We start from the raw sequence: 24,992 nt of genomic DNA, 5'->3' as shown, positions 1-24,992 counted from the left end.
ACGGTTCTAATGTTAAATAACAAATCGATAAATCTTTTACTTGATTAATTTTAAAATATGTTATCTTTTTTACAGATTTTATTTTCCAGGAGGAAAACCACTTCCTCTCTCACAGTTAGAGATGATCATCTCAAAAATTACTGCGACCTTTCAAAGTTTACCGAATTGTCGCGCTTCTCAAGCACAATTTCATATTATCACGAAGGTCAGAATTTATACATTTTTTAAATAAAATAATTTGCTAAAATAAAAGTAATGCTTTCCATTACTTTTATCAGCCATTTATGTTAACATTGATGAAAACAATATTAAAAGACTACGTATGCAGTTATAGATGACAAAGCCAACTATTTTTATATTGTATTTCTTTTTCTTATCAAGTATATAACTGGATCAGTATATTCGAATAATTTATTTTTTATCTTTTTATCAAATATTGGACATTCTAAATACTTTTTTCTAAACAAATCTTTCTATTAATTATGTTTTGAAAAAGTCATAAGCAGACATACATCATTTAGGTATTAGACTTTCATTTAGCTATTAGTCACTTATTGACTATCAATTAACATTTTTAAGTATCAAAATGATGATTTAATATCACATTAAATGAGATTATACTTATAATAATCAAATGATATACATGTATATACAGAGTGTTCCCAAAAGGTAGTACCAAATTTTAAGGGTATATAGTACTCGTTAAAACAAATCAAAAAGTCTTAATGAACAGTACTTCGAAAACCTTTTATTTCTGAGTTATGAAGCATTTTTTTCTGCGAAAAATAGAAAATAACTTAAATTTACAATAAATGTTCAATGTGCCCTTCGTCATTTCAACACACAATTCGGCACGTCTCCTCATTGAAAATCGAACAAGTTCAAAGATGCCGGGTTTATTCTGTATTTGTTGACAACAGTTTTCAATTCTCTGAGTCAATTTATTGTATCAACTGATGGCATATACCATGCTCTTCAAGTGTCCCCAGATAATAATTGAACAGATTTAAATTCGGTGAGCGAGGTGGCCATACAACTGGACCGCCACGCCCTAGCCTTTCTTGAAAACGATTGGTTAAATAGCGTCTGACATTAACAAGGAAATGGACAAGGGCACCATCGTGCATGAACCACATTCGTTGTCTATGTTGTAAAGGAATATCTTCCAAAAGTTCGAATAAATTATTTTCGAGAAAATTAAGATACACTTACACCTAAAATTTGCTATCCTTTGAGATACCATCTTTTGGGAACACTCTGTATGTATGTATATATATATATATATATATATATATATATATATATAGTGTGTGTGTGTGTGTGTGTGTGTGTGTGTGTGTTTATAGTGTACACTTGTCAAAATTATCGCAACAAAAATGTATATCAAAATTTTGCATAACTTTAAATAAATATAACTTCGTGAAAAATAGTCATATTTAAGTTTTTTTCATCTTCAAGAGTAAAATTTATACTTTGAGAAACTTTCGATAAGTTTTTAATTTATTCTTACTTTCGTTTACTATCTTTTTTAAAGTATAGACTTGTTACGTCTCTAAAAAATTGCATAGTGTGAAGTATGACGCATTGGAATACAATAAATTTTTTTCGCAAATATCATGATAATTATCGTATAGATTTTTTCGTGCAAATTGAAAAAAATAAATCTTTTTACGATTTTTTGTTGCGAAAATACGTATTAAAGTTACCTATGTATTTTGTTTAATTATTTTCAACATTAGCATTAATCGATACGCATCAAGAAAAACTTGCTATTCAGATTTTGCGCAACATATGCATATATGCACAGATATGTATGTGTAAGTATGTGTGCGTGTGTTAGAGTTGACGCGTGGATACGTTGACACTTCAAAATCTCGTACTCCCGTTTCGTCTTTAAATGATTTCTTGCAAATGTACATACATATATATTGATGTAAGCTCTAATTGTGGCCTGAGAAATTTTTTATCATATTCAGTATAATGCTACTTTTAGTTCCTCAAAATTCGTTGGTAATTCTTTTTACATTTCATAGTCTTCTTCCCATCATCACACACATAAACGATAGTTAGTTTAAACGAGTTAGTTTAAACTGAAGTAAATACTGTACCATAAAAAATTTATTGCCATAAAAAAATTATGATGTATTAGGTGTTGGAATTAATTCGTAGCGTTTTTTAATGAAAGAATGTTATTTATTTCACATGAGCATTAAAAAATACATTAATGAAAGTACTTCCCATCACTTGTAAAACGCTACGAATTAATTCCAACACCTAATATATATATGTAATGTAAGCTATAGTTTTTTCAGCACTGAATTTTGAAATAAAGTCCATATACCATAACTGTCATTTTTTGATCACTTGATGTCATAAGTACGAACATGTCTAGTATTTGATGCCAAATGCACTTGTTATCTGAATAGTTTATAACTTATAATGAAATTATTATAATTTTCAATTCCAGGTCCATTCATTTCTAAAGAGATTAAAAAAATTTTTTATTATAAAAATCCGTTCAGTGTATTTTTTAAAGAATTATGTAATAATTGTTCAATTTAATCCTTCTCAGCTCCATATAAAAGTTAAAAAAAATGTTTTTATAAAAGAACATTTAAAAGTTTTAATATACTATATACTATATATAACTGTAGTGTCACTTTACCTTTTGTAATAATTCATTGTTCTTTCATATTTCAAATCAAGATTAAATAAGGATAGTGTTAAGCAACAAATGAAAGCTATAAACAAAATTGTTAATTTTTAGTCAACCGCTTAAAGTTTTAATTATTTTAATTAATCGCAAGAATTATTATTAGGTGTTGGAATTAATTCGTAGCGTTTTTTAATGAAAGAATGTTATTTATTTCACATGAGCATTAAAAAATACATTAATGAAAGTACTTCCCATCACTTGTAAAACGCTACGAATTAATTCCAACACCTAATATTATTTAATTTTCTTTTAAATATGTATATTCAAAGACATTTCATGCAGGTAACTCGAAATATACAATATATTTTTTGAGACTAAGAAATAAGAAAAAGGCATTAATATTTTGATCATTTTCAAAAGCACTCTTTCACACAATGCGCAAGGACAACATTCTCTTATTTGTAATCTTACAATTAATATAAAGTTATGATATATTAATTAATTACTTATTTATATATTTTGGAATAATATAAATTTTGTCAATTTTTTTCTTTATTGTATAGGCTTGTGATTTACCCTTGTATTGGAAAATACCACTTTTCCTGGCAGCAGGCGGTGAGCAAAAAGGATTTGTCGAGATGAATGTCTTTCTAGAATTTTGGAAAAAGTAAGTTATAGATTGCAATTTATATTTTGTATTAAGAATGTCTATTGTGAGAAATTGTATTCACTTCTTGAATTCTTATATTTTGAATTTATACAGTAAGTAAGAAGACGATTGATGCCGTATCTTAAGTACTTTAAATAATTCCATATGAATTTATATCATATTTATAGTCTCTTGAATTGCGCGTCGAAAAAAATTTATGGTCATCGCAATTACCCATCCGATCTACAACCTTACCCGATGCTTTACCTATATGATCGCGAACCCGAACTACTATGTTATGATGATACATAAATACTTAATGTGAATGGAGATATATTGGGTCATCTAAAAAGTATCCGCGGTTTTTTGTCACTAGATGATGTTGACCACAAAAAACCGCGGATACTTTTTAGATGACCCAATATTATTAAGTGTGTGGTAGAGTAGGTATACGTCAGTGTCTAACGCCATGCTTAGTGTCGAGACACTAGCAGTGTCTCCAGATAAAGAGAATGACGCAATTCCTCATCTTAATCTCTTCTTTCTTTAACGTTATCTTCTTTCTAACTAACAGTAAGGACACTAATGGCGAAGCATTAAGCGGGAAGCACAGACTCTTGCATAAGGCATAAAAGATGAGGCATAAGAAAATCAATCAATCAGAGTTCTTTATTTCATGGAAAGGAAGGAAATAAAGGACTTTGAGCGGTTCATTTTCTTATGCATAATATATGAGGCATAAGAAATTAAATCAACCAGAGTTCTTTATTTTATGAAAAGGAAGGAAACGAAGGATTTTGATTGGTGCATTTTCTTATGCATAATGCATAATGCATAGTGCATAAAGGAATCATTCAATAAAAATTCTTCTTTTCCGTGAAATGGCAGGGAAGAAAAGATTTTGATTGGTTAATTCGCTTATGCGTTATGCGTTATGGAAAAGTCTGTGTCGCGGCCCTCAGATACATGCATTGACGCCACTCTTTTTATACTCACTCTAGTATGTGGTAAAGTTACTAGATTTCCAAAGTACCGCAATTGATTTCAGAAATGTTGTATTAAAATGGCCGAAGTGCATTTAGAACACGATTTTGCATGGTGATTGATGGTTCATTTTTTAAATTACACTTGTCCCTTCATGTACTTTCATGCACTAAACTCTACGACAAATATACCTGCATTAAACTAAATAATACATAATTTAAGCATATTACATATATTTTTATGGCTATAAATAAACTAATTACAATTAAAGAACATATTTATTTACGTATTATTTAACAGTGTTATTTTCCAAAATAAAATGCGTATATATTGGGTCATCTAAAAACCGCGGATACTTTTTAGATGACCCAATATAATACAAATGCATAAATTTGAAATAGCCGCATTTCAGTCAAAATGGATGCGAGTTTACGGTACTTTAGAAATCTAACAACTTCAGTGTGTATACGCACGCGCGCGCGCGTGTGTGTGTGTGTGTGTGTATGGGATAGAATTCTTCTAGTAAGAGCCCTAACAGCACAAAGTCGACTCTAAATCGACTCTGAATCGACTATAGCTTCTAGACGTCTGAAAAATGAACGTAAGTCGATTTTAGATGATTTGGAGACATCTCTAAGTCATACAATGTCCCACTTCAAAGGCGACTGTAAGCCGACTTTAAATCAACTATTCTAGGCTGTGGTCCGATTCATCCCCATAATGAACAGCATTAATCCTTGTTTAATTATAATTAAACAATAAGGACGAAATGATTCCACATTTAAGCTTTGTGAGTATAAATCGCACTAGACGTCCTAGAATCAATATTGGAAGGATGTCTTTACAAAGTCGACTTACAGTCGACATATCGACATTTGTGGTGTTAGGGAGATAAGACATAAGAGCGGAAGGATGCCATTGCTGGGTATCGGGTATCGGCCGGAAACAACACAATTCCACCATGATTGACAGTTGTCCGATTTCATATTCGTGCCTTCTATACCATGAAACACATTGAAAGTATCTGCAAATGGCGGCGTTTAAAGAGACTCGAAATCTGACTAATCAGGAGATGCTCCTCATGACTTAACTCTTATTAGAGGGACCTTAGTGTCATACAATAATGCCATCTAATGATTCTGGGGAAGAAGCTTTTAACAGGAATCTTAAATCGGTTCTATATTAGTTGCAAGCCGATCGCAAGTTTGTTGCGACAGCCAATATTTCAAAATGCAAGCTTCAGATTGGCTGTCGCAACAAAACTTACGATCAGCTTGCAACTAGTGTAGAACGGCTTAAGGAATCGGTTTATAAATAGCAGCTTTGGACCGTCTGCTCTTATCCTCCTCGCCTCTCACCTCCTTAAACCTTGTCCCTCGCTCTTCCCCCTCACCCCGCCCCTCATAACCGAGCTCCTCATTCCCCTCGTCCTGCTGGAAAAATTTTGTTGAAATTATTCCACGTTTTGGAACATTTTTCAGCAAATTTCAGTATTTCAAGAAAATTTCAGTTTAATTTCAGTGATTTTTAACTGAAAAATTCATTTTCAACAAAATTTCATAAAAATTTTGCAAAAATTTCAGAAAAATTTCAATTCAATTTCAGTAAGTATGTTAATTGAAGAATTCACTTTCAGTGGAATTTTAACTTTTCAGCAATTTCGCTGAAATATTCCAAAACGTGGAATGATTTCAGCGAAATTTTTTCACGAGGACTATGTTAGAATCCTTCTGTATTACCTACTAGCAGTAAACAAATTTTGAATTTATCCTTACAGATTAACAACTATTCATCATGATCCTGCTAATAAATTTATCACTATAGTTACTCGGGGTCTTCGAAACAATATACTCCCTGAGGACCTGATACCACTTGTACAAGATGTAGTAGAAACACATCCAGGATTGACATTTTTAAAAGAAGCAACAGAATTTCATTCTCGCTACGTACACACGGTTTGTAAAATAACTTACATTTAATTTTAACTTATATTTTATTCTTTATTTATTAAAAATTTTTCTATTAATTATATTGATCTCTATTAAAATCAAATGTTATCAATTCGATTATTGTCGTACGAACATGAGAGAAATATTCGATATAATTATAAAGTTTTGGTTTAATATTCACCTAGAATTGCTTTAATGCATTTTTTTAAATAAAAATAAAAATTTATTATAACGAAATCTAGTTTTATAATCATTCCATGTATTTCGTTTAAACATTCAGATTTAAATAACTTTATATATTTTTATTTTTGAAACGATAATTCAGCTGTGCAATTAACAATGAAATCTTTTGGTATTGTATACGAGCTAAATTAATTATTTATGGATATTTATGAAAATAATTGCAGGTAATTGCCAGAATATTTTATTGTGTGAATCGAAGTTGGAGCGGTAAAATTTCAATTGCGGAATTAAGGAGAAGTAATTTATTGGCAATGATCGCTATGCTTGAGCACGAAGAAGATATTAATCAAGTTACAGCGTACTTCAGCTATGAACACTTTTATGTGATATATTGCAAATTCTGGGAATTGGATCGCGATCATGATCTATTTATAGATAAAATAGATTTAACAAGGCATAATGATCATGGTGAGAACATGATATTTAATGTGTAAATATGTATTATAATCATGGATTGATCTATTTTATTTAAATTGATTTTCCGTTTGATTTGTCAAATTATTTGATTCGTCAAATTATTTTCAGCGTTATCTACCCGAATGATTGAACGGATATTTAGTGGTGCTGTGACGAGAGGTAGTAAAGTAAAAAACAATAACGACGCGCAACAAACGGAAGGTAAGATGAGTTACACGGAGTTTGTATGGTTCCTTCTTAGTGAAGAAGACAAGAATCATCCAACTGCTATTGAATATTGGTTTAGGTAATTATTTTGCATTAGTCATAATATCAATACAATAAATTGTATTAATACTACTCCAATCGAGTCTTAATACTCATTTTATTAATTATATCAGTCATAGTAAGCAATAGAATTTATATAACCGTTTGTCATTTAATATACGTTAAGTTTTCATCATGTAGATGTATGGATCTCGATGGTGATGGATACTTGTCGATGTACGAATTGGAATATTTCTATGAAGAGCAATTACGTCGAATGGAAGCGATTGGTTTAGATACATTGCCTTTCGAAGATTGTCTTTGTCAGGTATTTAATATTTGTGTAGCTTATTAGTTTATTTCGTTAATTTTTAAAAATAATTTTATATCTTTAACCTTCACCGTGTATACATTCTTTTAGCTTGCCATTAAGTGTGTACGGGGGTCGTTAATGTTCGGCGTATTTTTTTAACGGATTATGGTTTACAAAGAATATTAAAAAATTCATATAGTTTCCTCAGTTATTATAAATGAAAGATTTATACGGAATTTTACAAATCTATTTGTTTAAATATTTTATTTTTGCAAATATATGAATCAAAATGTAAGTATGGTAGTGATATTTAAAAATTTGTAACTTTTGAACAAATCAATAAAATCTAATTATTGAAAATGAAAAATCAAGTTTAAGGTACATATATTTTAATTTAAAAAATATATGCTAACAAATTTTTTTTAATTTATATATAATATTTATATATGTACAATGCTTAAGTTTGGGACATGAAGTCTTACAATTTTAAAACTTATAAAAATAAATGTTTGTATGAGAAATTGACATTTAACTCTAAAAAATTAATTTTTTATTCTTTAATTTTTTAATTTTTTAAATCTATAATCTCATACACTTTTTTTAAATGTTTCGGGATGCAGCCTATTCACCTAGCGATTGGTTCTTTTTTATGGATATAACCACAAATTATAACTAATCACTCGGTGAGCAGACTTCCGAAACTCATGGAAAAAAATGTGTTGCAACCTTTTAGATGCTGACTGTACCTGTCCTCACTCCATAAGTTTTTTTAGGAACAGAACGACGCGTCCATACTCATGTTTTCAAAATATTCATAATTTAAATAAAATATTCAATATTAAAAAAATCGTCTAAACACAAATGACTCCCGTTTACACGAGGGTTAAATTTAAATTTTTGGATAATATCGAAAAGAATAACTTGAATCAAATGATAACAAAATACAAAATATTAAAAAAATAACATGTCTTAGATGTTGGATATGATTCATCCAGTGATACCAGGCAAGATATCATTAAATGATTTGAAAAAATGTAAAATGACATCCATCTTCTTTGATACTTTTTTCAATTTGGAAAAGTACCTAGATCATGAACAGAGGGATCCTTTTGCTTCTACAAGAGACCATGATCCTGATGGCCAAGAAGTATGTAATTGTATTTATTGTATTTATTATATTTAGTTTTTCCAAAATTTTAATTTAATTTTAGCACTACGTTGAACGTATTGCGTTTCAAATATCATGATTATAGTTTCTAGATATAATTTGTGCATTAAACATTTATCAACTTAAAACATTTATAAAGAAATATTTTCAAATTAAATTAATCAGAAAATTATTTATTACAGAAGTATAATAATATATTTTTTATTAATATAACTGTCATAAGTACACACACACACATACACACACACATACACACACATCCTATCACAGGGACTATTTTAATTTATTCAGTCGATTGTCTTAAAATCTGTAAGTTTAAGACATAAATATTTCCAACAAAAATTTTAAGGGTTTCAAGGGGGAAATAAGTTGGTGATCTTAGTTGATTTTGAAAAGATGAATTAAGGTCAGATTACATAAAATTTCAATGTTACTTAAAATTTTTTAATGGAATTCCTCTTTTTTATTATATATTCTTATAGCTGACTTCAAAACTTTTTCAAACTACTATGAAATAACCGTTAATCTTATTCACGAAATAACTCTTTCGAAGGATGCGGAAATAAGATCAAGTTCGTATCGAGGAGGGGGGGAGAGAGAGAGAGAGAGAGAGAGAGAGAGAGAGAGAGAGAGAGAGAGAGAGAGAGAGAGAGAGAAGTGCTTTTACAAAAAGATGATACGAGTCTTAATATTATAACAGAAATAGTATTTATTAAGTAGTTATGACGAGATACAAGAGAACGTATTGTATAATGTTCGCGGCGTGTGTGCGTGTGCGTGACATTTGCGTGCGCATGTGTGTGTCGGATGGTGCGTGGTAACTAAACACATACGTGTATGTTTATGTGTATATGTACGTGTATATGTCGTCTTGAAGTCAACTACAAGAATATGTAATAAAAAATGGGAGGTTTCCTGGTGGAAAAGTTTTATTGAAATTATTTCACGTTTTAGAACACTTTTCTGTAAAATTTCAGCATTTTAAAAAAATTTCTATTTAATTTTAGTGATTTTTAGCTGAAGCAAATTTTCAACAATTTCACTGAAATGTTCTAAAACGTAGAATAATTTCATTGAAATTTTTTCACCAAGGTTCCAAAAAAAATTTGAAATTATCTTAATATGATTTTAAGGATATCTTCTCAAATCAATTAAAGTCATCAATTAAAATCTTCTTTCCCCCTTAAAACCATAAAACTTTTGTTTAAAACATTTTTGTTTTAAACTTACAGATTTTGAGAAAATCGATTTGATAAATTAAAATGGTCATTCTGTATATATGTATATATACACACATATTTTTTCTAATTATAGCTCTCAGATTGGGATCGATTTGCAGCAGAGGAATACGAATTATTGGTTGCCGAAGAAAGTGGCAATGAACAACAAGAACAAACGTAAGTATTATTTACAATTTTAATCACAATATTATAAATCAATCTAATTTTTAAATCACGTTGTGATTTAATTTTACAATTTATACATAATATCCTATTACTTGATTATATGTATGTGTAATGTTATATAACAGTCGAAACTGAATGTTTGATATTTAAATAATTTAATGTGAATTATACAGGATGATTCAGAATAACCCCATGTCATTGCATAATCGTTTGACTGAATTCTGAGACGATTTTTCCTTTACGAAAATTTTATCCGACGCTTACTTTTGAGTTATTAAAAGATAAAGTTAGCGAATTACAGGCCGCGTATAAACGGTAAACAACGGCGCACTCACCGTCCGCCGCGAGCGATTACGAGGGGTACTCGTTCGATCAGCTGTCCAAGAACATAGGATTATTCTGTTTCACATAACGCGCACGCGCGCGCGCACATACGCACGCACGCGCGCACACACACACACACACACACACACACACACACACACACACACACACACACACACACACACACCGCACGCACACGCGCGCGCGCGCGCGCGTATATACATGGTGAAGAAAAAATACTCCGAAATATCTCGAAAAATATAAGAATTGTAGAAAATTATTTCAGATAAAAGTTGTAGGATTTAAAAACATCTGGCTTTAGATTGACTTTAAATGGCATGGCCAAGGTTAGGTCAAGATCATATCGATTTTTTTGTAATGAAAACTCTTATTTTTCATTGCATATTCTTATATTGAGAGCTCTTTAAAACACTATATTAAAATATTTTTTCATTAAATATTTTTCGAGTTATAAGGCTTGAAAGTTACAGTACCACTGGCACGGCGTTAGCATTATCTAAGATGTTCGACTGATGATTAAAACCTCTTGAATATTGTTCAAGGTCATGTTTTGAATAACATTTGTTAAAATCAATGGTATTGGAGCTTGTTCCTCTTCATTTTGCCGTTCATTTTTATTTTTACGTAAAAATTAATTTTAGTGCAAAAATGAAAATAAGAGGAACATATGGTATGTTACAACACAGATAGAGTATTTCTTAAATACCGCTCATATAACGTTATTTCTAATAAAAAATTGAATCAACAAGTTGCATTATAGAAAAAAATGCCTCAGGATTTTTCGAATCAATTTTTGATTACGAATAGCATTATGACTAGGTATTATTTACAACCTGGTATATATATATATATATGGTTCCGATATTAAGTCGCGCGTATTGCATGCGTTGTAAATAGATATTTTAAACTTCGCATTTCGATTAACAATATATAGGGTATTTTCCAATAGTGTACACAGATGGTATAGTGTAACACTGTGTCTTACATAAAATGTTTCAAGTATGAAACACAACTCAATTACACTACTCAATATTGTAAAAAGTTAAATATAAGCGTATAAAACATGTCAATATTAAATACCAACTTTTCAAAAAGTTATTTGATAGTCATATTTATTTTATAATAAAATTATCGAAAGCTTATCCTATAATCGAGAATGGATTGAAATAAATTGAAATGGATTCAGATTTTCAAAAATATGCATTCATAAACTGTTTCCCATAATTCCCGTAATTCCTTAATCTGACGCAAATATCCTAAGCAAGTACACTCTCCTCGCCTCTCTTTCCGGGAAATTTTTCGCTTTTCATGCCGTCCACTTCTATCAAGACGCACCGACCCTGCGCACGATCTGATAGATCAGAGAATATGCTTACAGCATTAAAATAAATCCTTTTCAATCCGGAATGTATTTTTATTCATTTATTGGAATTGCGTGAAGCACATTTCTATGCCTTTTAATCTAAAAATAATACTTATCAGCTTTTTCTGTGCATCGTGAATATTGCTAAATTCAAATTTTTGAATAGGAAATGCAATTTTTTAAACGGATTGCATTTAAATCTAATTGAATTCAATTATATTTGGATTTGAGTTCAATTAAATTTAATTGAATCCAAAAAAGTTTTTGCTATTTAAAAAGTACGCATTCGGATAGATAAAATTTCAATTCGTTTTAATCCATTTTCATTTACTAGATATAATTTAAATCTAAATGAAAATCATAAATCTATATTCATACGCAAAATATACTAAAAATAAGAATGGAAGTCTACAATGCTCTGATGTACAGTATGAAACTAAATTGCTTTCTTACAAGTATCTTACACAGTAAAACAGTGTAGTATCTCTGTGTTCTAGCTGGAAAATAGCCACTCTCTTCCTTTGTACTATAATCATAATGGTAATAATACGTTTCTTGCAGGCTGTGTGATGATGAAATGTAACCATCATCTACAGCTCAGTAAGTAAAGTATAAAATAGTATAATGAAAAAATGCACGTATTTATATAAATTAACATACTAAATTAATATTTAAGCTTATTTCATATTTATTTCATTTTACTTAGCAAAACATACTTTGCAAATGTTTTTTCGCTTGAATAGTATAATACAGTTAGAGAACATTTTTTGTTGTAACTATTTTAATATTTTTTATACATAGAGTAAAATTAAATTTGTGCGTTCATGTCATATGACAAATGTTTCAAATTTGTTGATTATAACATAAAGAGATCCGAAAACTTTTCTTCCTGCAACTTTATTCCTTAATTGTTGTACAACAAAAACGGATAAATGAAATAGTATCCAACATTGCAAATTTTGATTGAGTAAAGTTTTTTGTATATTACATTGTCCGACAAAAGACCTTTTTCTTTGTGAATAGTTATTGCCAACATATATTTGCCTGCTGAACATGAATTCGTTAGCAAAAGTTGCCCATCATGTCATAATTTTGAGACAACTGCCATTAACAAGGCCAAAAACAATTTTTTGAAGGTTTTCAAGACGTTGTAGCATTGGCAACTAATTTTTTTTGCATTGATTTCATTAATGCCATATGAAAATATCAATTTTTATAGCTTTAAAATGCATTTTAATTCATTTTTATATGATGTTTCTGAGATATAGCAATTTGAAAATAATTTTTTTTTCGTGTACACTATTTAATAAAATTTAACTGTTATTTAATACACGAATATGAATAATTATTTTCCTATTTTTGCATAATAAATGTGAATTTATTTACAAAAATTGGCTATCACGTCACAATTTTGAGAAAAATGTCATCAAATGAGATCATGTTTTTTGGCTTCTTTTTTCTCAAAATTGTTATGTGATAGTTAATTGTTGCCAACGGATTCATATTCAGCAAGTAAAAATACGTCAGAAATGACTATTCACATTCGTTTGATAAAACGATTGTTGACAGTGTTAATTATTGTTCTTATTATATACATTATTTTATATTATTAAATATTGATTAATATTTATGTTTTCATGTAGTTTTTGGCACGTGGTTTTTATAATCATTTCTAATACTCCATGAAAAATATGACAATTTTTTATAATTATATTGCCTGAAAAAATAAATTTTAGGAATAAAAAGATATATTCTTTATATAATTTGAGATTATGCTTGCTCATAGGTTACACACTATTGTCTCCTGGAAATTATCACCAAATGTGGATATTTTAATCGACAACTCAGTGGATATGGTCAAAGATTCAAATTCATTGATGAATTCATTGGATATTCATGTGCAACAGTCGAGACATGATAGTGGAGATACTGATTACGCTGACAGCGATAATTAACTTATTTTAATAAATACATTCAATATATAGTTAGAAGAAAAAGATAAAAATTATTATCGGATAATATATTTGCTCTCATTCCAATTTTCTCCTTTCACAATCACGGAATGCTGCAATATGTCGTATATATTTCAGAATAAGGAGTTTCCCAATTTCACACAAAAAATCTGGATCCTCAGAATACTATTTCTATCAAACAGTTGTTCTCCATCAACTGCCATTATCGCCTTAACAGGAAGATGTATTTTTTAACATCTAAATAACTTGTCTACAGTTCTTAAGATGATTCTCTGCGTATAAACGATCTACATCTACAAAGAGTGGCACTTGTATTAATAATTAGATATTACTTTTTCTTTGTAACAATCTTCATCAGCTGATAATCACATTGCTTACAGCAATGTAATATTAGATCTGTTATTTGTAACTGTACTAGTATATATTGTACTTAAGGAGATCCTAAAGACAATTAGTCACAGTATAAATAGAACTTACAGGCATTATATAATAAGTCATTAGTCATAAATCAGAAGGTAGAAGCTGAAAATTGATCAATCATAGTCATCAATTTTTAGCTTCTGACTTATGACTAATGTAAACTTATGACTTATTGTAAAAGACCCATTACACACAGACGTTTTACGTGTCACTGACACATCATACTACATAGAATAGTATGTAGTACATCAATATCTTACGCATACACACACATAAATTTTCGCATAACAACAATGTTTTACTTAGACGTTTAAGGCCCGGTTCCACCAATGTTATTTTGATTTTAAGCGAAACTTAAAACTCTCTTGTTTTAAAACCGAAAAGAGACAGGGACAAAGAAAGTTTTAAGCCTCGCTTAAAATTAAAGTAATGTTGGTGCAACCGGACTTAAAAACATTGTTTCTTCTGCAAACTTTTATTAGTCTTTTCGTAAGTACAGATTGCATAGCTTTTATATGAAATAAATGTCACGACGTCATGATCTTTAGAATCCCCTTAAGATACACACACACACACACACACACACACACACACATATTTACATATATATATATATATTTGAAGTTTGGAAAAAACGAGAAAAAACTGTTGGTGCAATGACAAAGAATAAATATGTCATTCGTGCCAATGATATTGGATATATTTGAAGTCCATAAGCTCATAAATCTCCAGTCGTATTACAGCAATATCATGAACAAACATTTGCAATAATATGTATTATCACGTTTATCAAAATAAAATCACTCGAAATAATTTTACAGTAAACTGCTAATAATATAATTTTTACTGCGATGGTACTGTCACAAAAATATTATATTACAGGAATGTCTGAAAATTTGACAAATATTTACTCACTCAAATTTTTGTAATTATCAAATATTGTATGATATTCATCAAGGCATATGAGTATTCATAAATATTCGTAGGGATAACGCAAGTGCGATTCTAATGGACATGTCATTGCTGCAATTTGACAATTTGCTGAAAAATAATTTTAAAACTAATTTTGTTAATCTTTAATAAAATTGGAATCGCTTGACACAGTCTCTGGTTATAATTGGCCGAATTTCTGAATAAAAGAAATGATCAAGTTATGTGTACATTCAGAAATAATAAAATTGATGTAAAGTTATTGAACCGATATTTATTAAATGATAATTTTTTTCTACACACGTTATCTTTAAACTTTTTCTATTGCTTTTTCCATTCTAGGTTCAGTATCTTTTGTTTCTTTTTTGCTTATATTATAGACTTACACTCTTTAATAATTTTTTCAAAAAATATATATAATAATTGATCTCTTTTTACTCAAATACGATATTTTTTGCCGATATATGCATATTTGTTTAAATTTTACATACACATGCGCGCGCACACACACACACGCACGCACGCACGCACGCACGCACGCACGCACACGCACACGCACATACACATAAATACACTCGATTAGGTATGCTTTAATACACCAATTATATATGCAGAATGGGAGGATCCCGTTTTCCTACAATCCCGATTGCACATTCATATTAGTGCCTAGTAATTTTTCACTGCTTTATCAATGAAAATATTTTATTTTTAAATTGGCCAATTAGCGATGCATGTGTGCAACATGTAATGTGTGCAATCGGAGCCTTCCCCAGAATATTATGTACAGAATATTAACATATATAAACCGAAGGAGTATATTTCGCAAATGTAAATTGAAATAGAAGAAAAATTGAAATAGAAAAAATTCTATAAACATTAAAGTTTACTTAAACTATAACATACTGGCACTTTTTTTATTGAAAATAAAAAGTGAAAAAAAACCTAAAGATCATATAAATTATTTAAATTCGATATTAATACATATAGTACGATCTAAAATAGCTGAAGTAATTACGAAGAATATCATAATTGTTTCTTGTTTATACACATCATTAATATACTATTAGTTTAACTTAATTATGTAACCTCACAGATATAAATTAATCTGAAGGAATGAAATACAGCATCTCAGTGAGTCAAAGTGATCATTTGTAGATGAACCGTTTTCAGCTCATGTTTATAAGAATTTTCATATTATTTTATATCAAAAATATATTATTTCAATTATGTCATATAATACTCTATATATATGTATCTCAACAATGCAACATTCTATTTTTTTTAGCTAAATTGATATTGTTTATTCTTGTTTATTTTACATCTAATCTTTTATCAAATACACTTCTAAGTCATGACATATGAATAATTGGACATGACAACTCTAGAGGTCTAAGTTGCGTTCCGTTTCATGCATGATGCGCCAATGATGCGCATGATGCATCATTTATCCTTGTTTAACAATCGTGAATAACAAGGATAAATAATGCAGCATGCGCATCATGCGTGAAACGGAACGCAGCCCTAGATAACAGAGATGCGATATTGCGTCGATTAGGTTAGGTAGTCACCGCCATTTTAATTTAGTATAAGTGCTCCTAATCTTATAAGCTGATGACAATAGGCTGCCAAGAATATCCATTTATTTGCCTTACATTAGTGATCTTCATATTTCTTATCTCAGAATTTATTAGGAAATAACGAAACAAAAGGAATGAATTTTCTTCTTTTTGGTGTTTCCCTTTTTTGTATACATTTTTACAGCCAAATACACAGCACTTTCTGCACAAAAAAAGTTCTCTAAAGAATCATAAGTCAAGACATAGATTTCAAGAAAAGATTAGATTAGATTAAGTTCGATACTAAATATTCACACAAATAAGAATACTTACACCATAATAATAGTTTTCTATTGCACTTTGTATTGTCTTAATTTTTCTGTACATAATCTATATGTATGTACAATACAAAGTTGTATCTTGATGCATTAGATGCAATAGTGAATTAAAATGGCGCTCTGATCACGTGATTCAGACAGCCAATTAGATCATACCGTTCTATGTCTCATCTCTGTTATCTAGGTCTCAAGACAATCCTAAATGTGGACATCAGTTTGTATGTTAAAAGCAAAGAGCTTGTATATATAGGCAAGGCATAGGGGTCCCTGTAAATGAAAATATTAGACAGTAGAAAAGGAAAGAATACGGGATGGCCAGAGAGAATCAAAGGAGAGTGGAGCGGTTGCACCCGGAAGCCGCCATGTGCACCGTTGGAAATATGGTAGGAATGTGATGAAACATGGTGCTGCGTACACTAGTATTGTACCGCACTAGTATTGTGTGTATGACATACATATACATATACACACATGCATATTCGCGGAAGTGCTTAGTGCATTAGATGGCGGAATCAATCAGAGAAGAGAAATCAGAGAAGAGAATCACTATCCGCTCCACTCTCCCTTGATTCTCTCTGGCCATCTCGTCTTTTCTATTCACCACGTATTTTTAGCTGGCTCCCCTACTCTATACACATATATATATATATATATATTAATATAATTATTTATTAATATATTATTTTATATATATATATATATATATTAGGTGTTGGAATTAATTCGTAGCGTTTTACAAGTGATGGGAAGTACTTTCATTAATGTATTTTTTAATGCTCATGTGAAATAAATAACATTCTTTCATTAAAAACGCTACGAATTAATTCCAACACCTAATACAATCTCTTTGGCCATAAGGGCACAGATTTTTGCATAACGCATAAAATATGAGACATAAGAAAATAAACCAATCAGAATTCTTTATTTTATGGAAAAGAAGGAAATAAAGAATTTTGATTGATTCATTTTTTTATGCATTATGCGTTATGCAAGAGTCTATGTTCTCCGTCATACCTAATGAAGATTACACATATATAACTGTGCATAGTATAAATAGAATTATAGGTAACGAAATAATTCACACACACACACACACGCGCGCGCGCGCGCGCGCGCGCGCGCACGTACGCACGCACACATGCACACCAGACAATTCATGTCCAAAATAAAAATAAAGACGTCAAAAATATGTAAGCATATATTTCTGAACATGCATCATTTCCTAGCTGAACATTCCTATTGTTCATTTGCGCTATCAAATATTTCGCGAGTATTGAATATGCTCTGGAGACAGAGTCTAGCTATGCTCACAAAATAGTGTACATAGATGTGAAATATACGTGCGTGTGTGTATGAGTAATATAACATTAATGATATATATATATATATATATATATATATATATATATATATGTATATACATAATTAATATATTAATTTTATACACATGCACAAACATAAACGTTTGTAAGAATGCATAGTTCATTAGGAATCTGATTATATAGAGAATTTCAGACATGGGAAAACCAAAAATTTACTTTTACACGAAACTTATTAAACGATACAATAAAACCAATCTTCGAGGACTTTAGCAAACTTTCTTGATATTTTTCCTTCCAGCTTCTTTCATTTGGCAAGTACTGTTTACATAACTAGTGCATTTCGACAAATTTCAGACAAAATACAATCGGATTTTTATCCTTTAATGTACTAAAAGATCTTTTAATAATATTCGTGTACGATTGGACTAAAAAAAAATACAAGACATGTTTCGTTGCTCTAAAGAAAGTTTCGGCTTCTTTTGATAATTACAATTCTTTAAGTTCCTTTTTTTTTTATTTTTTATCCCTCCAAAAAATATATTGTAATTCAGTATGAAAATTATTTATATAAATTATAATCAGAAAAAACTGTGTGCTTTCTTTCTGTAATTTTCTAATGTCATATCCAACATAATAAAAGATTAGTTTCATTATAGTGTTACTAATAATGAAAAGTTCATAAGTTTTCGTCAGAAAATCACTGCTTCAGTAAAGCAATTATTAAGGAGATGCTGGAGTGATCAAATTGTTCGGACATTGCAGATTGATATAAATCTCCGAATTTACTGAACAGAATCAAAAATCTTTTTACAGAATTAAAGTATAGACGCAAAATTGTGGGAGGTGCCGCAGTGGACTTTATACTACAATAAAAAAAAAATTAAAAATTTTTTAACTCGTAGAGCTATCATCTAATGTAAATGTTTCCTTAACAAAAGCTTTATAGCTCATATGGACAAAATGACAGTTCTGCACCCAGTTTTACGTGCACAAACAATACTGAGTTTAAACTAAGATTAAAAGCTTAAAAAGAAAGATTTGCAAATTACGTGTATACGAATGCAATTGAGTAACTGACTTGGAATGATAAATAAAGCAGTAATTGTGTCTAGTAATAGGTGTTCGATCTTAAAACGACGTTGCAATATATTAAATAAGGACAAATGTATGCGTCTGAATGAAACAGAACGATAATGTAAGAAATGACTTAAAGATATCACTATTATCAACTTTTTTTTATTTGAAATTTAAAAAATCTATACTATGGACGTCGATCAAGTTTGGCCGTCACTCCAGCATCTTAAAGAATCTAAGTAAAGAATTATCAATGATCTTTTTTTAGTTCCTTACTGGATCTAAATATATACACCAATGATATTAAAGAATTTTACAATAGTTACAACTTTTTATCTAATAATGCTACTTTTTATCTAAACGCAGCCATTAATTTCCATAATTTAATTATTTCTTCTTGCCAAAATTTAAGAAGAAAAATGCCCCCCATTTGCGTATGCCCATAAATCTGACCATTATTGTCCCAATCATATAATGACACAGAATGCTGTTAAATATGCTCACTGTAGACACTGCATATATCAGTTGAGGTTGTAAATAAAATATACTGGAAAAATTTGTAATTTACAATACTTTTACAAATGAACTGCAATAATATTTTTTACATATTCAGTGGAATAATATTAACGTATATTTTGAATTATATAGACATATATTTAAGAAATGACAAAAATTTAATGGAGAAAGAAAGAAAGAGAGAGTAATAAATTATTTTGTAGAATAAATCTCTTCTGTTAAAAAGAACATTCTATAAAACTTTAACGAATAACACTATAACGTTACACAAACAAAATTTAGGATTCTTCTCTTTCCCGCCTCCCTCTCCTTCCTCTCTCTCCCGCCTCTCATCCCCCCCTCTCACCCCCCCCTCTCTTTATCCATCCTTCTCTTTCTTCCTTTTCAAGTCCCTTCTTTGCGCATTACATGCTACTGTGATAATTCGAATTAATAAGACGATAGAATAATGGAAAAAAAAAGTCATATATTATATTGATGATTACAAACACTAACAAAGTAAAAATAAGTAATAAACAAATATGCATTTATTATTAATTTATTCATCTATACATATAGTCCGGAAAGTCGCGTGAAAAAATCATGACTGTTTTATAAAAACTTATTTTTTGAAATTTTATTGAATTTAGAATAAAAGTCAAAATGCTAGAATCAGCAGGTCAGGTGTTAGAACTTCTGGCGCCGGCACTTCTTCACAGACATCAAAAATAATAATTTAACAGAATAACAAAAATATTTTATAAAAGCTGAAAATTTATGTACAAATAGTTTTTGCAACAAAATTTAATACTATATACAAAAAAATAGTCAGCTTTCTGATGGGACTTCTGATGACTAACATCTTGCGTCAGATGCAATCTGTATTGATCCGAAAAACGGACACTCATTTTTAAATAAATATCAACATGATTAATATTTAAAAAAAGTTTTCAATTTCTAAATATAAATTTATTGTTTATAATTATATTTTATACATATATACTTTTGTTCTAAATTTTTCCTTACTTTTATCGAAAAGTTTTTAAATTAACACTATTTAATTAGATGTAAAAGTTATACAATAAAAACCTATTATATAGGATGGAGAGTAGCGCAAGTCCATGCAGCCGCACGCATATACTTTGATTGGGTCTGACTGTTAGTCCCATTAGAAAACTGACTGTTTTTTTCGTTTATAGTATTAAATAATTTAGTGCTTTACCAAATTTCAAATTTTACGAAATAATTACGTTGTGCTTTTTTTCATCTTTAAGGTAGCGCTGACGCGACATAAACCGATGCTGAGTTGTTTGATTATATTTTACAATATGATTATATTTGTACATTTTGTTGCAAAAATTATTTTCATACATAAATTTTCTTTCATAAAATACTTTTATTACATTACTTTTTTTGATATCTGTGAAAGAGTGCCGGCGCTAAAAGTTCTAACACCTGATCTGCTAACTTTTATTTAAATTCAATTTTATCTAAATTCAATCAAATTTTAAAAAACTAATTTTTGTAAAATAGTCACAATTTTTTCACGTCGTCTCCTGGACACTTGATGTATTTCCAAATACTATATTCTTAAAAATAATTTTTTACAAAAAATATTTTACTGTTTTTCTGAATTATTACATGAAAAATTACTGTTTTTGGTTGTATTAAAGTATGCTCTATCCTACACACTGCACAGCTATATACATTAGATTAAGAAAAAAAAATTTTTTTTAATCAGTCTCACACACAACTCAAAAACTTCTACTTCATGCCAAAGAACACCTCTAAATTTTTATCAAGAAAATATTATGATTTAGAGGTCGCTAGTAAATGATTTTTAAATCAAAGTTTCGATTTTCCTTAATACATATATTTAATTTGTTACAAAAATGACTTAATCCGGATTTTGAATGTCATACAGTATTTTTTTTTTTTTTGATCGCTGAACATGATGCAACAATTCATTTAGTTCTACGATATACACCTTAAGAAATACTACTTGATTAATTTGAAAAAAATAACCAAATTTCGATTTCAAAGTTGATTTTAGCAAGATTCCAAGCGTTCAAATGGGTCATTACTCCCCTCAAATTGTAGGTCTGTTCACTTAGAACAAGATCCAGTTTGAATTTTCCCGGGACCTCCTGTAAGGTCTTTAAAAATTACATTTAACTCGATTATAAAACATTTTTATGGATAGAAAAAATTAATTTTTTCACATTAAAATAGAGCTATATTTCTTAAAGTCATAAAACTAAATGAATGTATTGCGTCCAGCGATCAAAAAAACATACATATCATACAGTATCATATCACATAAAATCCGGATTAAGTCATTTTTGCAACAAATCAAACATGTAAGGAAAATCGAAACTTTGATTTAAAAATCGTTCACGAACAACCTCTAAATTTTAATTTTTTTTAAATAAAAATTTAGGGGTGTTCTTTTGATATAAAATGGAAGTCTTTGAGCTGAGAAGCCGATTAAAAAAAAATTTTATTTTTCTTGTCAGTCTAATATACCATACATACGAAATTACATATAATTACATATATGACAATTTCTATATACTTTGTCAAGAATGATAATTATAAAATGTTTTCATTTCCTAGTCATATGCTTAATTTAATCTCAATTTAAAAAGGAGGAAGAAATATACAAAAGAAATATCTATATACAAAAGAAATAAATTTTATGTCAATTACATATAGGATTACATATTCATTTTAATTGACGCATTCAAATATCTCTTGAACAGTGCATTTTAAAGAAAAATGTTTCAGACAAAAGTTATATGGTTTGGAGGGAGATGAGATGATAAGATGGTGCTACTGATAATTTGACCTGATAAAGTTATTTAAAGGTCACATAAAGGTCATCATCAATTTCTTAAATGGAATCACATATATTTCATTGCATATTCTTGCAGCTTACCCCGAGAGTTTTCCAAAACATTATAATTAAGTTCATTTTCATTAAGTACTTTTTAAATTATAAAGCTTGCAATTTACAGCACGCCGGCATTAAGCATTACCCAAGCGTCCGACTGACAGCTAAAATCTCTTGAATGTTGTTCATCATAATCTGGATAACATTTGTCAAGATCAAGGCCATTGTTCCTCTTCATTTTCATTTTTACGTAGAAATGTAATTTTTAGTGCAAAAATGAAAATAAGAGGAATAACCTCTAATAGCTTTGAGCTTGACAAATATTATCCAAATCATGATCCTGAACAACATACAAAAGATTTTAGTCGTCGATCGGACATCTTGGGTAATGCTTAATGCTGTGCTGTATATTGCAAGCCTTATAACTTAAAAAGTACTTAATGAAAATGAACTTAATTATAGTATTTTAGAAAGTTCTCGAGGTAAGCTTCAAGAATATGTAATGAAATATATGGGATTCCATTTAAGAAATTGATGATGATCTTTACGTGACCTTCAAACAACTTTCCAAGGTCAAACCATTAGCACCATCTTATCATCTCATCCCCCTCTAAACCATATAACTTTTTTTCCGTTTTTTATGGTTTTATTTAGAGGAGGTTATTAAAATTTCAACACAGTCATTATGAAACATTTTCACAACTTTCGTCCGACAATTATCGACGCGCAATCACATTTGGAACAAAAAATTGATTAAAAATCAATCCATAACATCTAACTTTAACCTTAACGTTCGGCGTTCTTTATTCCATATGACTTTTGTCTGAAACATTTTTCTCTAAAATTCTGTTCAAGAAATAGTATAGTGTGTCAATTAAAATGATATACCTTGTATATAGAGTGAATCAGAGTCGTTGAACTAATTTTTTACCCTATAAGAAAATTATCGACTTCATATCTAATTGAATTATAACATCAATTATTTTCTCATAAGGTAAAACAGTTGGTTCAATAACTCTGATGCATCCTGTATTATATAATATATATATATATATATATATTTTTTTTTTTATGTAAAATGTCACAACTGTATATGTCCAATTTAAGTTAGATAGCAGACTTTTTTTTCAATGATTATTCGAAAGTATATGTTAATTAGAATATTTATGTAAAATAGAGTGTTATATGATGTCTAATCATCATCATATATCAGTATATATCTATTTTATAAGTTCATATATGTATAATATTGTATAATAAAATAATATTAGTTCGTTACATTTTATTATATAATTATAATGTATATTCTCGACTCTGATTTTTTTTTTCAGTTAGATATTATTCAAACTATTAATACATGAGTATCAACATTTATATCCTGTAGCTTCTATAATAAGATTAATCGGCGTGCAAATGATCTCTGACACATGACCATATTTTAAGTTTCATAAATATGAAATAATATAAAAATCGTTAATGAATCTTTATTTAAAACAATTAATAACGATATTTATGATTAATTTTTTATTGCTAAATATTATATTGTATCATTATATCATATTGTTTTATCTTAAATAGTTTTATAAAAAAATATATGTATAAGCCGAATATGTTTCTTGTTCTCTAAATGTACTAAATAACTATATATTATGAAGTTATTAATTTATTTAAATGACAAATTGTAAAAATAAAGATATAAAAAAATATGTACGTGTGCATAACTTTTATTCAAATAATTATTATTCTTCCAAAACATATGTGAAATTTACATTTAATATGTTTTGTTTATCGTAGCATTACAATTTATCGTGTAATACATTAAATTACTTAAATAAAAATAAAAATTTTGCCATAACATTATTGATTGCGCATTTTAAACTTTTAATTTTTGTATAATAATAATAAGTCATCAATCAACTGATATGTGAATAATATAATTAATAAGCGAAGTGAGTCTTATATTAATTTTATTTTTGCGTGATTTTTACAATAACTAGAAATTGCAATATGTATATTAAGAATTAAGATCTGCTTCGACCGCGCGAATAAGATGTTTTCTCTTATTTGTATTTATATACCCTATTTATATTCCTATTTATTACACCCTATATTTTTATATCCTAAGGATATATCCACACAAACTTGCTAGCCACATAAACGTATGTGCAACGAAAATTATCCAATCACATTTTACGTGATATATAATCACATGATATATATATATAATATTTACAAAAGAAATACGATTGAAT

At 29.1% G+C, this 24,992-nt stretch overlaps 1 protein-coding gene across 6 annotated transcripts in view; it reads left to right on the top strand.

The window, feature by feature from the left end:
• Positions 1 to 24,446, top strand: part of LOC105152335 (uncharacterized) — a 56,988-nt gene extending 32,542 nt beyond the window's left edge. For 4 of the 6 annotated variants that reach the window (XM_087409505.1, XM_087409504.1, XM_087409503.1 and 1 more), the window contains 9 exons: positions 76 to 205; positions 3,220 to 3,323; positions 6,067 to 6,244; positions 6,646 to 6,889; positions 7,007 to 7,184; positions 7,346 to 7,472; positions 8,431 to 8,604; positions 9,940 to 10,022; positions 13,526 to 24,446. In XM_087409505.1, the coding sequence (XP_087265631.1) occupies positions 76 to 205; positions 3,220 to 3,323; positions 6,067 to 6,244; positions 6,646 to 6,889; positions 7,007 to 7,184; positions 7,346 to 7,472; positions 8,431 to 8,604; positions 9,940 to 10,022; positions 13,526 to 13,694 (1,387 nt within the window). In that variant the 3' untranslated portion in view covers positions 13,695 to 24,446. The other 2 variants (XM_011066549.2, XM_011066550.2) reach the window with 2 other exon arrangements.
• Positions 24,447 to 24,992: the final 546 nt, after the last annotated feature.

Source organism: Acromyrmex echinatior, chromosome 9 (genome assembly GCF_024713525.1).
Source record: "Acromyrmex echinatior isolate Ae372 chromosome 9, ASM2471352v2, whole genome shotgun sequence".
Classification (NCBI taxonomy): Eukaryota; Metazoa; Arthropoda; class Insecta; order Hymenoptera; family Formicidae; genus Acromyrmex; species Acromyrmex echinatior.
This window is presented reverse-complemented; position numbering and strand designations above follow the sequence as displayed.